The 15,556-nt window shown below is 36.6% G+C and overlaps 1 protein-coding gene across 1 annotated transcript in view; it reads left to right on the top strand.

The window, feature by feature from the left end:
- Window positions 1–13,833, top strand: part of LOC129232641 (WAG22 antigen-like) — a 69,903-nt gene extending 56,070 nt beyond the window's left edge. Inside the window, exon 6 of the mRNA XM_054866773.1 lies at window positions 13,311–13,833. Within this exon, the coding sequence (XP_054722748.1) occupies window positions 13,311–13,833 (523 nt within the window). The remainder of the gene's footprint in view (window positions 1–13,310) is intronic.
- Window positions 13,834–15,556: the final 1,723 nt, after the last annotated feature.

The following is a 15,556-nucleotide window of genomic DNA, read 5'->3' as shown; positions in this document are numbered from 1 at the left end:
TTTTGTAAAAGGAAATAAAAATGGAGAAAGTGTTTTACACATTCTAAAACCCGCTGAGTAGCCTGAATGTAATGTTGAAGCACTTCTGTATGCTTTAGTAATGCACTCAAAACCTAAAAGTTACAAAAAACTTACACTCCAAAGAAGAAAGCAATGAAAAATCTGACATTATTTATGTATTCGGCACGACTTTAAAAGGGTTGACAATAAACTTGTACGAAACACAGGATGGCTCTCATGACAGTGCATTAAGTTAAGTTGTTCATCAGGGGCGTGCGTACAAGTTTTGGGGCCCGTCACATATAAATTTTACGGCACCGCCTTTATATTGCTTACCCCTCTATTTCACCCATCATTTAAAAAATATTTGGCCGCCTTCAGCTTCGGGATCCCCCCCCCCCCCCCCCTCTGAGCACGCCCCTGAAGCTGCTCATGTTTTTCAATTTCTCTTTAAAGTGAGAGGTACAGTTAGCGAAGTTATCCAAACACTTTGACTGAGACTTCAACTCGGTGAAATGGTGAAATCAAGCAGTATTCACCAATTGCTGTAATGAATCAAATTCACTGATACAGTGAACAACGTTATTGAAGCAACACTGTTTGACCATCGATTACATGGAAAGGTTAATACCCGGTTTATAGGCGGAAATGGAAGTATCTATTAGTTTATAGGGATGTTAGTTGGTTTCAGATGTGCACTTTTGCTTCTCTATTATTTAGCCTTAGTTTCGTAAAAATGAAAATTTGCTCACAGCAACATTTTTTAAATCTAAAGTATATTCGATCTATATTCTCGCGGCAAAAATTAATTTATTTATTCACAATACAGTTTTGAGCTTACCATTTTGCTTTTACGTTCCTGAACGAAATGAAAACATTTTCTTTTCTTTTTGTTGTTTCCATGGCAACTATTTTTGTTTCCCCTCATTTTATTTTTGAGAATGCAATAAATGAATAAGGCACTAGTGACGTTATAAAACACGTGCATCAAAATCCCATCGTTATTTTCCCTTCTCCCCTGCTCGATTCATTCAGATGGAATCGTCTTTACTTGGCAGATTGCCAAATTACATACAATCCACGGTCAAACAGTATTATCAATGTAAGTTAAATTGGATACATCCAACATTGTCCGGAGTTCGCAGTTGTTGAGCAAAAACCAAGCACCAGAAAAGAAAAATCTATTTCAGAAGTTGATGAAAGGTCATTCGAATCTTTTTCTAATTGTCCACAATTTCTTAATTTTAGTAAATCCAATTGCAGTGGAGCCACAGCGCGTGTTTTCATCATGCGTATTATTTTTAGAGTAAAAATCCTTTACCACCCCCCACACGAGCGGCCAGGGCAGGATTTAGGGGAGAGCAGGCGGGGCTACTGCCCCGGGGCTTCCACAACAAAGGGCCCCCCACAATAAAATTTTTACAAAATATCCTAACTTTCACGGGGCAGCAAATTTTACGTTTTTTCTCCCCGACATTTTTTTTTTTTTTGGAATGTCTACAAAGAATGCTTGCACAAAAATATTATTATCGATACATCAGAAAGCCCTGATTGCAAGTATCCATTGACTATCAATTTTTTATTTGATCGAGCATTTCAGTGGCAATATATTTTTTATTCATTTAATTTGTAGTTTGTTCCTATAAGTTAAAGAGAAATAAAGTAAGTTAAAAAAAAAATCCGAAAAATGGTTAACTTTGCAGGTCATTGCTTCTCGCTTCTTGAGCTCAAAAATTTAAAAATTATTTGACGAAATGACTTGAATGGGAATTTTTTAACGAAAATATCTATTGAACAAGTCGATTTTCTCCCGCTCCCCCCCCCCCCTTTTAACATTTTTTAATAATGACATAGAATTCTGATTTAATCATTAAAAATCTGTTATAATTTTCTATTAGCAATAGATTGCATGGGGGCGCTCTTTTTTCTTTACCAAAGAAAGGATGTAGCCCTTTAAGTTGATGAAACCGCTATAATCTATCAAAGTATCGGATATTTTCGAAAATATGATTATCATTTCGAACCGTGATTAGGGGCCTCCACTCCTTCGTTGCCCCGGGGCCTCCACACTTCCAAATCTGGCCCTGCGAGCGGCACACTTTTGCTTACCAAACGATAGTCGCTAATTAGGATCTCACTTTGTAGTGTGTGTTTACAATTGTTGTACAGAATTCAAGATAACTTCTAATTCAAGTATTAATTTGAATTTTGACATCTTGAATTCAAATTATGTTTTTCGCAATCACAAGTGTGTGTATGTAGGCGTGTGTGTTTGTGTGTGAGGGTATGTGTGTTTGTGTGTGGAGGTATGTGTGTTTGTGTGTAGGGGTATGTGTGTTTGTGTGTAGGGGTATGTGTATGTGTGTAGGCATGTGTGTTTGTGTGCTGGCATAAGTGTGTGGGTTGTTGTGTATATGAATGTGTGTATGTGTGTGGGGGGGGGGTATGTGTATGTGTGTGTAGGCATATGTGTTTGTGTCAGTGTGCAGGCATGAATGTGTGCGTAGTTGTGGGTAGTTGTGTATATGAATGTGTGTATGTGTGTGTGTGGGGGGGTATGTGTATGTGTGTAGGCATATGTGTTTGTGTCAGTGTGCAGACATGAATGTGTGGGTAGTTGTGTGTGTGTGTGCGTGCGCGTGTGTGTGTAGTTGTGTATGTATGCGCGTGTGTGTAGGACATGGATGCAACCTGGAGACGGCTTTCGCTCTAGGAGCAGCATCGTGAGGAGCCGGTCGACGGTGATGGTGCTGAGGGTGGCGGTGGGAAAATAAAACGATAGGACATCAAAACAGTCAAATGAGAACAATAAGCAATCGTAATTGCTCAAAAAAAAAAAATATCCGGCAAATTTATCGCCAACTTGGCGACAAAACTTGGCGACCAAAAGACTGACGATATATCGCCAAGTGTCCGCCAAATTATAACACCACTTGAGTTTGCCTTGATATTAACAATGATTTCCCTCCAAAAAGGGGCAAAAGTCCCCTTTAGAAACACCCAAATGCAACCAAAAAGGGAGGTGCACAACCGGACCCCACTAGGAATCTACGTACCAAATTTCAACTTTCTACTAGGACACACCGTTCTTGAGTTCTGCGACATACACACATACGTACATTCGCACATACGTACATACGCACATACATACGTACATACAGGCGTCACGAGAAAACTCGTTGTAATTAACACGGGAAACGTCAAAATGGATATTTCGGGCGTCTATACGTTCTTAGGTACATATGTACGTGTGGTCGGGTCGAAAAAAAAAAAAAAAAAAAACTCAACATTCATTTGGGGGTGAGCAAAATGGAAATTAAGTCCGATTTTTGAGTGAATATTTTTTCGCGAATACAATACTTCCTTTTTACTCCCTTTTACAAAAAAGGGAGTATTGTATTCGCGAAAAAATATTCACTCAAAAATCGGCCTTAATTTCCATTTTTCTCACCCCGAATGAATGCTGAGGTTTTTTTTTTCGACCCGACCACACGTACATATGTACCTAAGAACGCATTGATGCCCGAAATATCCATTTTGACGTTTCCCGTGTTAATTACAACGAGTTTTCTCGTGACGTCCGTATGTACGTATGTATGTGCGTATGTGTGTATGTATCTCGCATAACTCAAAAACGGTATGTCCTAGAAAGTTTAAATTTGGTACGAAGACTTCTAGTGGAGCCTCGTTGTGCACCTTCCCTTTTGGTTGCATTCGGATGTTCCTAAGGGGGTCTTTTGCCCCTTTTTAGGGGGAAATCATTGTTAATTCCGATTTAAACTCAAGTGGTGTTATAATTTGTCGGACACTTGGCGATATATCGCCAGTCTTTTGGTCGCCAAGTTGTGTCGCCAACTTGGCGACGAACTTGGCGATGTGTTTTTTTTTTTAATTTTAAATTTGGTTCCAATTTGGCCACTGTTGATGATATTTAGAGAGTAAACAATGGAATCACATTAAAATTGCCAATAATGGGGAAATGACATTAAATTGGAGTAAAAGGAAGTCATGTGATGCACACATCAGCTCGTTTTGTAAAAGGAAGCAAAAAAAATATTTTCATGATGTGAAACTAATGTCACTACAGACTCTAAAATAAATCATAAGAGACCAAGGGTAGATCGTTGCCAAAAATGTATTTTTATGGGTAAAAAGTGGGTTCATGAAATCTTTTTTGATGCGAAAAAGTTGAATTAGGATGGACTAGATGGTTTTTGCTACTTCTGGTGCGATCTATGTGAAGGAGAAAAAAAAAACATCTTAACGCGTACATTTGGAGGCGGCTCAGTAATGGTCTGTGGAAGTTTCGCAACGGACGGAAACTATACCAATGTTTTTTTTTTTTTGCATAACAGAGTTAATTCTGAGAGTGATGTTGATGTACTGAGCAGTATTTTTTTTTAAACCAAAAACACCATTATTACTACAGTAAAACCTCGTTAAGCCGTCACTCGAGGGACGAAAAAATTTTGACCACTTAGGAGTGACTGCTTATGTGGAGTCGGAAAAAATGAAGAAAAAAAAAAACTTCTCACAAGTACTTTCATGAATAGCTGTAGAATTCAGTGAGAAAAACCAAAATCTTGTGTAATTCACGTCTATAAATTAGTGGAAATATTAAAAAGAAGGAAAAAACACTCATTATAGTTACCTAGTTTTATTTTCTTTCACTTATACATTACTTAATCATAATAACTCATTTTAATGTTCTTACTGTTTATTAAAACAATCCATCAGTGTTGACTAATGAAGTTGTTGCTTACTGAAAATAACTCTGTCTTCTAACGTGCTTCAAGCTTTAAATTCTGCGTCTGCTGTACCTTTAACGAATGTTAAATACTGACAAACGTTTTACAGGTATTAAATTTTGTCTGTCTTGCTGGGTGGAGTTTGATTCTTATGCTTGGTACTAGACAGAGTCGCAGCAAGAAGTATGCTTTGAATGACCAGAAGTGAGAAGCGAGATTTCAAGGAAAAATGACTGTCACTCAGCATTTCAACTAAGTCTAACGCTATTTTCTAAGATCCGATAAGAAAAGGGAATTTTAGAAAACAACTTTTGAGTGACTAGTTAACCGGGGTAAAATTAAATTTGGTGACCAGTAAAAGAGGATCATTCTACATTACTGTGAATGAGACCTTGTCGGGACCAAAGGAAAACGACCACTTAAGCGGAGTGACCACTTAAACCGTTGACTACTTATTGAGGTTTTACTGTATTTTAAACAATTTGTTCCGACAGAATCACGCCCAATTGCATGTTTCTTCAACCTCAAAATCATCATTTAATGCTTATTCCATGAAATTGCTGTAATAGCTCGGCAAAAGGCTCGATCTAAATTTAATGGCGACTTTGCGATGCATTCTGGCTCCTGAAGTATGAAAAAATGGAATTCAATGTCGAAACAAGCAAGAATTTATTTTCTCCATCGAAAAATCCAGGATAAAAATTTTCAAGAACGTTCTTCAACTTCCTTGACATCAAGACTGATGAAAGTGATTGAAAAAAAAAAACGAGCTGATGTGTGCATCACATGACTTCCTTTTACTCCAATTTAATGTCATTTCCCCATTATTGGCAGTTTTAATGTGATTCAATTGTTTACTCTCTAAATATCACCAACAGTGGACAGATTGAAACCAGATTTAAAAGAAAAAAAATCCTAATTTTAATTTTTGGCATCTTAAATTCAAATTATGTTTTTCGCAATCACGAGCGTGTGTGTGTATGTATGCGCGTGTGTGTGGGTGCGTGTGTGTGAGTGTATGGATGCATGTGTGTGAGTGTTGTGTATGCAGTGCTGTGCGTGTGCGTGTAGGCGTTCGTGTAGGTGCGTATGTAGGCATGTGTACTTGTGTCTGTGTGCAGGCATTAGTTTGTGTATGTATGCGTGTATGTGTAGGTGTGTGAGTTTGTAGGTGTGTGAGTTTGTAGGATATGGACGCAACCTGGAGAAAGTTTTCACAAGAGGAGCAGCATCGTGAGGCGACCGGTCGACGGGTGATACTGCAGAGGGTGCTGGCGTTAAAATAAAATCAGCGTAACGCCAAAAATAGTCAAATGAGAACAGTAAGCAATCGTGATTGCTCAAAAAAAATCGCTAAATTTGTCGCCAAATGGGCAACAACACTTGGCGACCAAAAGACTGGCGATATATCGCCAAATGTCCGCCAAATGATAACACCACTTGAGTTTACATCGAAATTAGCAATGATGTCCCCAAAAAAAGGAGCAAAAGACCCCCTTAGGAACATCCAAATGCAACCAAAAGGGAAGGTGCACAACTAGACCACACTAGGAGTCTACGTGCCAAATTTAAACTTTCTAGGACATTCCGTTCTTGAGTTATGCAACATACACACATACATACGTACATACAGACGTCACGAGAAAACTCGTTGTAATTAAATCGGGGATCGTCAAAATGGATATTTTCGGTGTCTGTAGGTTCCTAGGCGCATATCCACGTGTGGTCGAGTTGAAAAAAAAACTCAACATTCATTCGGAGGTGAGAAAAATGGAAATGAAGACCGATTTTTGGGTGAAAATTCCTTCGCGAATACAATACTTCCTTTTTCGTAAAAGGAAGTAAAAAGGGGAAAATTATTAATTACTAGGGTTTTTCAGGGCAAAATGCCCGTTGTCCTTATACCTTTGTCTAGTTTTAACGGTGATATTTTTTTTTACTAATCACGGCAAAACATTTATAATTAATATTTTTAAATATTTTGTTTCCCACAACGATTTCTAGCATAAAAATGCACTTTGTGTATAAATTTCACTGAATTATTACAGAAATAACTTGTTTCTATGCAATTTTCTGCTGCCTTTATAATTCTGATCACTACTGTAAATCGTGCTTTTGCAGCCAAATTTTTGCATCAGTAGATTGATCTTGGTTCTGTATCATGGAAAAAGAAATGTACAGTAGATATTTAATAAGTTAAATGAAAAATTCTTTAAAATGGGGTTGTTTCCTTCAGTCAAAATAAATAATTTTTGTCACCGAAATAGATAGAATAAGCAAAAAAAAAAAAAAATAATAATAACATGGACCCAGAAAATACTTTTATTTTCCCAACAGTTATTTTTTAATTAATTTTTTAAAACGTCGGATTTTTCAAACAAAGCGTGGTCTTGATGACGTCGCAAATGATGGTCTTTGGCGCATCTTTCTATCGCGTTTCCACGTTATGATAATCAAGAAGCGAATTAAAATTGTGCTCTAAGCTTGCTATCAACCCTGTCGTTGCCAATACGCATAAGTAAAGATGTGAATTAAATATTTTGCTCCGTGAATGGCAACACTGAATGGCATTTCATCATTTGTGATGTCATCGGCAGAAGCATAAACAATGAAATCGCACCGATTTATGTATTCTTTTAAAAATATTAAACTTAAACAAATTATTTAAAAATTGTCAGAGCCTATGTTTTTTAACATGCTCTTTCAGAAAAAAATACTTTTAAAATTTTGGAAATGACCCCATTGAAACTATTTATTATTTTCAGCTAACACAAAAAATACCGGTATTTTACCTCAATAAATACCGGCATTCCGAAATTGCTCGAAATACCGGTATTCGGTACACCGGAAGAAATTTCAATAACTGCACACTTACCAGCTTTTATGCATTAGCAGAATTGCCAACTTACTCCACATTTTGCAAAGTTTCTCTGCAATAACAAACACTCCGCAGAAAAGTTCATTTGCTTCGTATTGCTTGTCAAAATTTGTTAAACTAGAATTTTATAGCAATCACATCAATACCACTCTTTTCTGATGTGTTGTTTCAGTCGGGATTTTTGAAGAGGAATATATTCTACTTATTCCGGTTTTATAACTTCCTTTTTATACTTTTAAGTCATTATTAAATATTCTTTTTCAACATTATATAAGGACTACTTTTTTATTTCGAAACGAAGGCGAAAAAAGAAAAAAAAAAGGATTTTACTCGAAAGTACGGATTTATATTGCTACTTATTTATTTTTTAAGAATTGGAAAGTGATATTTATCATTTATTTTCGTTTTTATTTCGTCCAGTTAATTTAAACCATGAGTTTCATTTTCTAAACATGAGTCATAGCTTGCTCAAATCTTCTGAGAACAGTCGCGTGCCGATTTCATAACCTTTCGCAACGTCAAATAAAAATACGACAATTTTGAATTAAACAATTACGTAATTCTCTTGCTTCGAGTTATTTGGGATAATTGCAATCTGTATGTGTATATATACAGGAAGAGAAATGGTGCTCGGACACATAGCGTGGATCCGGACCACGTCAAGATGAAATTCTTTCTCATTTTCCCCGTCATCTGCAGCATCATGTAAGTTCAATGCTTTTTTTTTTTTTTAATTTCCTTGTACAAAGTACGGGAAGTACCGAATTCGCGAAGGAATGTTCACTCAGATTTCGACACACAATTTCGTTTCACCCTTTCCATCACCTGCGAATGAATGCCAAGAAAAAAAAATCACGTCCGGGTCACCACATGTTAGATACGACATTAAGTGTACACCACTTTGTCCATTCATATAGTTTTATCCCTTAATATTTCTTATAATATTTCTTAAAACACTGCTTAAAACATTTCAAATCGAAACTTAGCTGTTCTAACAAAACATATCCACTGTTGCCATACAAAAACGTACAAACTCTTAAAGGATGGGAAAATAAAGCAAAGGCTTGCAACATTCTCCCACCTTTTGATTTTTTTTTTCTTTTTTTCATCTGACAAATAAAATCAAAACTCATTAAAATATTAAAAACTTTCATGTGTTACCAAATTGAACTTTAATGATAAAATTAATGTCTCTAAGTAGTTTCATCTTAAAATTATACCATGGGTATTATACCTTACTTTTGGCTTGACTCGCAAAATTCCTTCATCTTTAAACACATTGATGGTAAAATTTTGCTCGAAGTAAAATTTTGCTTAAAGTAAAATTTTGCGCGAATTAGTCCCTTTAAAGCAGGGGTCCACATGCATCCTCATTGGTCTACGCTGGTCTCCAAGGGGTGGGTGTCAACGAAAGAATAAATTCGGGGTTCATGAGATGTAAATAGGGGTCCATTAGGCTGACATTATTTGAATTGATTATTTCAGAAAGAGCATAAATCCCATTTTTTTTTTTTTTTTCAAAATTGAGTTAGCTGAAGTTTTACCATATTTGTATGAGAAGACAGCGACTAGTGTAGTAGGGAAGTCAATCCTTGTACAACAAAGCACTTTATTTAGGATCCACATTTTTCGCTTTGTACAGGGAGGGCATAAGTCCCGGACTTGTTACTACTACACTTGTTACTTGTTACTTACCCGGACTAGAAGAACTTGATTTTTTGGCGTGATGAAATAAAAACAAATAACTCCTTTATTTCAGCATTATTATGGTAATGGCAGTTCCTTCAGTTAAAGGGGGGGGGGGGGCGAATTTGAAATTAAGTAGTGGTGGATAAAAATAGGGGGGTCACAGGGGTCATGACCTCCCCCAAACCGCGGGTGAAATAGTGAATGGTTGCGAGGAAAAAAAAAATGTCGAAGCTATGAGAAAAGGTAAATATCATTTTAATTTCAATTTTTTGGGCACTATTTGAAGTGGTGAATACAAAGAAAGGGGGGGGGGGGGCATGGGAATCGTGACCCCCCCCCCTTTTCCCTCCAATCTGTGACAACATTTTTTAATCTACAGGGCACTACTCTCGGCTCCCTTTAAAGATTCAGAATTTTCTCACGGTCACGGCACCATCTCTATTATATAGACAAACAATAAGAATGAGTCGGTATTTTCAGGCTGTTATTTTTGACACCTGTGCACAGTTTTTGCAGCATATGCAGCACAGAATCATGTCCTCCTCCCAAATACTCTGGTGTCCAGTGCTATATTATAAGGACAAGTGTTAATAAGGCGAACCATGGCTCTATTTACAATCTACTTTTCTCGGTTATCAAAAAATGAGGAAAAAATGAAGGTCTCCTTACTTAGTCTAGTTATTTTTTTTGCTTTCACTCAATAAAAACATATTAATTGCCTGTTCACAACATCATACCCGCATCAGACTTAACTCAATTTTCAGTCTATTGTCTAATGAAGGCTTCATGTTTCAAGGCGTTGATTAATACACACATTTTTTCTTTCTTCAATAGTTAATACCGTTTAAATTCAGGGTTTTTTCTACACTTTAACACGTTATCTTCTGTAACGCAACAACTCTCTAATGTGGTTTATGTTTAATTTATCATTGTAAAGCTTTTATGCATTGGTTTTGTCTACATTATTACATATTAGTGATACCTGCACGGCTTCGCCCGTAATAGCAAATTAAAAGGTCTTTTGGTTTGCCTGTATATTTACAAATGATGTGTAGTGAATTTTCTCGCCAATTGGCTTGTGTCCACGTTACGGTTCCACGTTATGATAATTTCGTATCTCGCCAATTGGCTTGTGCCCATGTTACGGTTCCACGTTATGATAATTTCGTAATTTATTCGTCCATCTTATGATATTTTTTTCTTAAAATTGGAATAGAAAAAGAACAAAATCGAATTTTCGAAAAATCGCTTCGAGGTGCACACCCCCATGCTACATACTAACTTTGTGCCAAATTTCATGAAAATCGGCCGAACGGTTTTGGCGCTATGCGCGTCACAGACATCCTACAGACATCCAGACATCCTCCGGACAGAGAGACTTTCAACTTTATTATTAGTAAAGATAATAATGTTAAATTACCAAAATTTTTGCCAAAAGCAAATCAAAATTGTAACAGATAATAATGTATTTTTCCTGTATTTTTATGTAATTAAATAAGTTTCTCAGAGACCCGATTGCTCAGATTTATCTGAGCATTTAAAACCGATAAACCAAGTAATTGGTAGGTGCGGGTGGTCTCTGAGCGTGTCAAGTGTCTAGTCTAGTTACCCTTCTTTGAACCCTTTCCAATACACAAATATCTTTCCTCAGACGAATCGCATTAAAGCTTAAAGCACTAAATCACATTCTGAACTTTTAAAATGTTTATGATTTCTCATGAAAAACTGGATTGAGAAACGTTCAAGGAGAGTTATTAAAATACGAAAAAATACGAGAAGGATATTGGTGTTATGCAAACCTTTTGAAAACATTGAAATTGGAGCTACCCCGTTTTAGTAGCAAACCAGTCCATTCTCTTTCTCCGCACATATTTAGTCTCACGCAATGGGGTTGTTTCCTTCAGTCAAAAGTAGCACTTTTTGTCACTAAAATTGATAGAATAAGCAAAAAAAAAGAAAAAATAATTTGAATTTTGACGTCTTGAATTCAAATTATGTTTTTCGTAATCACGAGTGTGTTCGTGTATGTAGGCATGTGTGTTTATGTGTGTGTGGGGGACATGTGTGTTTGTGTGTAGGGGGTATGTGTATGTAGTTATGTGTGTTTGTGTTTGTGTGCAGGCATGAGTGTGATGACTGTGTGGGTAGTGTGTAGGTGTGTGTGTATGTGTAGGTGTCTGTATGTATGTGTAGGTGTCTGCCTGTATGCATGTGTAGGTGTCTGTCTGTATGTATGTGTAGTTGTCTGTATGTATGCGTGTGTGTGTATGTATGTGTTTGTGTGTGTATGTGTATGTGTTTGTGTATGTGTGTATAGGTGTATGTATTTGTGTGTGCACGTGAGTGTGTGTGTGTAGTTGTGTATGAATGCGCGTGTGTGTAGTATATGGACGCAACCTGGAGACGGTTTTCGCTATAGGAGCAGCATCGTGAGGAGCCGGTCGACAATGATGCTGCAGTGGGTGCTGGCGAGAAAATAAAATGATAGCACATCAAAACAGTCAAGTGAGAACAATAAGCAATCGTGATTTCTCAAAAAAAAAACATGCACCCAAAAATACTTTTATTTTCTCAACACTTATTTATTAATTATTTTTTTAAAATGTCCGATATTTCAAACAAATGTCTTGATGACGTCGCAAATGATGAACTTAGGCGCATCTTTCACCGAGTTTCCACGTCATAATGATCAAGAAGCGAATTAAAATTGCGCTCTACGCTTGCTATCAACCCTATCGTTGCCAATACACGTGAGTAAAGATGCAAATTAAATATTTTGCTCTGTGAATGTCGACACTTAACCCCTTCAGTCGGAATTATAAAATATTGGACCAAAAATGTTGATATTTGGTACACAGTGGACTATGGTAAAGGGTATCTTTTAGACAAAATTTTGAGTTTGTAGGAGAAAAATTAAAAGAGTTATGGCACGTCCAATATTCCGGACATTTTTGAAATCAATATTTCATACACAAAACCGATAAAATACCGAACAAACTTCATTATAAAATGTTCTACAAACAATTATAAAACATAATATAAGCGTTTGGAACGATTAATTAAAAATTATATATTTTTTAAAAAATCAGGAAAAAAACCTTGTTTTTCAGATGAAAATCAATGGCTGGAAAAATGTGCCACTGTCTACCTCTCAATCCTTATATGTCAGTATTGTCAATCCCAAAACGAAAAATTATTTCACAGATTATAATAAGTAGAATGTAAAGAGTCAACTACAAAAAAAAAAAAAAAAATCAACTAATTAAATCAATTATTAAATGATTAGCAGCTGTTTAAAGTGTATGTCCGGTATACCGGACACCAGGTCTGAAGGGGTTAATGGCATTTCATCATTTTTGATGTCATCAGACAGAAGTGTAAACATTGAAAGTGCTCCGATTTAAGTAATTTTTTAAAAACATCAAACGTAACAAATTATTCGAAATATGGTCAGATCCTATGTTTCTAAGTATGCTCTTTCAGAAAAAAATACATTTAACATTTTGGAGACGACCCCATTCTCCGGAATTTTTGTGCTCATATTTCAGTAATGACCCAATCCTAGTCAAGTAAGACAAATGAAATGGTCTGATAGAACTAGAAAGTTTGTATACCAATTTTTAGATTATTTAGCTTTTTGCTTGAAAAAAACCATGTAACATGTTGCTGGTTTGAAAAATTATGCACGAGAAAATGTGTAAATTAGCATTTTCAAGCTACAAAAATCCGTTTTTTTTGGGTGTTGGGAGATGCCCCATAGGATTACATAGACTTAGACCCCCAAAGACGCCTAGCCCCCCTCCCCCAATAATTTAGACAAATCGGCGCTCCTGGTCATGTTTATCTGCAAATTTTTATGTTTTCCCCAGCTTCTTTGCTTCTCACTGCCTCATTTGATAATTCAGGAATATTTATTTTCAGGTTTCGGCCAATTTCGTTTTTGAGGATTCAATTTTGAAAATTTTCAGAGGATAACCTGTTTATTTGTTTTTCAGGTTTCGGCCGATGACGGCATTAAAGGGAAAAGATGTACGTGAAGGAGTTGGAGAGGCTGCCGGTAAAGTTGGAGGCGGTTCTGGTTCGGACTTCACACCTACACACTCCAGATTCCGCCGTTTCTACGGTGGTGGTGGAGGCCCTGGTGATTTTGGAGGACCTGGCGGTTATGGCGGTGGAGGCCCTGGGGGTTATGGAAACTATGGCGGTGGAGGTCCTGGTGGTTATGGAAACTATGGCGGTGGAGGTCCTGGTGGTTATGGAAACTATGGCGGTGGAGGTCCTGGTGGTTATGGAGGCTATGGTGCTGATGCTGGTGCTGCTCCTCCTGCTGCTGATCCAGCTCCTAGTGGTGGTGGTGGTGGTGGAGGTGGGACTTCTAGTGGCCACAGGACCATAACAAACACTATCAGTGGCGGCTATGGAGGCTATAGTGCTAACGGTTATCCTAGCCCCGCTGACTCTGTAGGTTACCAATTCAGGAGGCCAATGCCCGGCAACCCGTGGTTTCCTCAACGCTAAAGGTGGAGTTGGTAGCGCTGGTGTTAGTCCTGGAGGTCACGTTTTTAGTGTGCTGGTGTGATCAAGAATCATCATTCTAGGGGTCCGAACCCCTCGGGCGACCTTGCTCTAGGTCAACCAACAGATACTTCCAGCAGCACTTCCCAAGGACACTCCTACTTTCATGTTAATGTACTGACTAATAAATTGATTTTTAGTAGTTTCTTGACTCATTCGTAAAACGACATTAACACGCAGCCAAAGTATATCGTTTTTAATAAAATAATAGTTTAAAAAACTAAAAAAACACGCTTTCGTAGCAAAATTTGCATTTACAACAAAGTAATTCACACTAAAAATTTATATACTTTATCATTTTTGGCCTCCTCACACCTTTTTTAGATACGCATCATTTAAATTGAAAAAAGGGGGGTCACTTACCCCTGACTTTGGGGTAAGTGTGATTTTTAAAAAATACAACCCTTTAAGAATATTTAAAGCATTATTTTAGAAAATGATAAACTTTTTTTATTAATAACGTGCAACATAAAATAAGACAATAAGTTTAAATTTTTTGTTGTTTCAAAACTTTAGTACGAGGTTTCAAAAACGAACTATTCTCAAAAGGGGTAACACTTACCCCAACCAACCCTACAAAGAACGTAGTTATTTGAATCGTAATAGCTTTTAAGCAACACATGCATTAATATAAAAAATAATAGTTTAAAAAACTAAAAAAACACGCTTTCGTAGCAAAATGAACTAAAAAGTGAAAAATAATCTTTGGATGATAGTAGTTGACCAATCACTTAATTTTAATGTCATACAAAAAAGCGTGGGGTGCTGTCTATTTACATTTTTGCTCGGACAACAAATGGAAGAAATTCAAGACAACTGATAAGAAGCCCCCCACGCTTTTTTGTATTACATTTAAATTAAGTGATTGGTCAACTACTACAAAGATTATTTTTCACTTTTTAGTTCATTTTGCTACGAAAGCGTGTTTTTTTAATTTTTTAAACTATTATTTTATTTTTCTGTTTTTTAATCTTATGTTGGAGAATTTTCAGGCGACGAAATTATTTACAAAACGAGTGCGAGGTAATTTCTTAAAGTTAAGCCAAGGGCACACCGATGGGAAGCTACTGTGAGCCATCGATGTATGTTTGCGGAAATCATATTTATATTACTTTGAAAATTTGAGATGCATTTGAATAAAAGTTCTGTTCAACAATAGTCTGATCAGCAATGAATTTCCAATTGAAGGCTAACCTAAATTTTGGCATGAAATCAGTTAAAAACAATTATATTTCATGTTCTAATTTCCTTGGAACATTGGAACAAATTTTGTCTGATGCAGAAAAATTAAGGTTTTTTGTGGATATTTTTAAATAATTTTTGAGAGCATTTTTTAATGTATTTTTTTAATCGAATTGTTGGTTAGATCCAGAGATCCTCCGGACATCCAGACAGAGAGACTTTCAGCTTTATTATTAGTAACTAGTGATACCCGCACGGCTTTGCCCGTAATAGAAAAATCAAAAGGTCTTTTGGTTCGCCTGTATATTAACAAATAATGTATGGTGAATTTTCTCGCCAGTTGGCTTGTACCCATCTTACGGTTCCATGTTATGATAATTTCGTACCTCGCCAATTGGCTTGTGCCCATGCTACGGTTCCACGTTATGATAATTTCGTAATTTACTCGTCCATCGGATGTTAATTTTTAATCTTATAAATTGGA

Source organism: Uloborus diversus, unplaced genomic scaffold (assembly GCF_026930045.1).
Source record: "Uloborus diversus isolate 005 unplaced genomic scaffold, Udiv.v.3.1 scaffold_13, whole genome shotgun sequence".
Taxonomy (NCBI): Eukaryota; Metazoa; Arthropoda; class Arachnida; order Araneae; family Uloboridae; genus Uloborus; species Uloborus diversus.
This window is presented reverse-complemented; position numbering and strand designations above follow the sequence as displayed.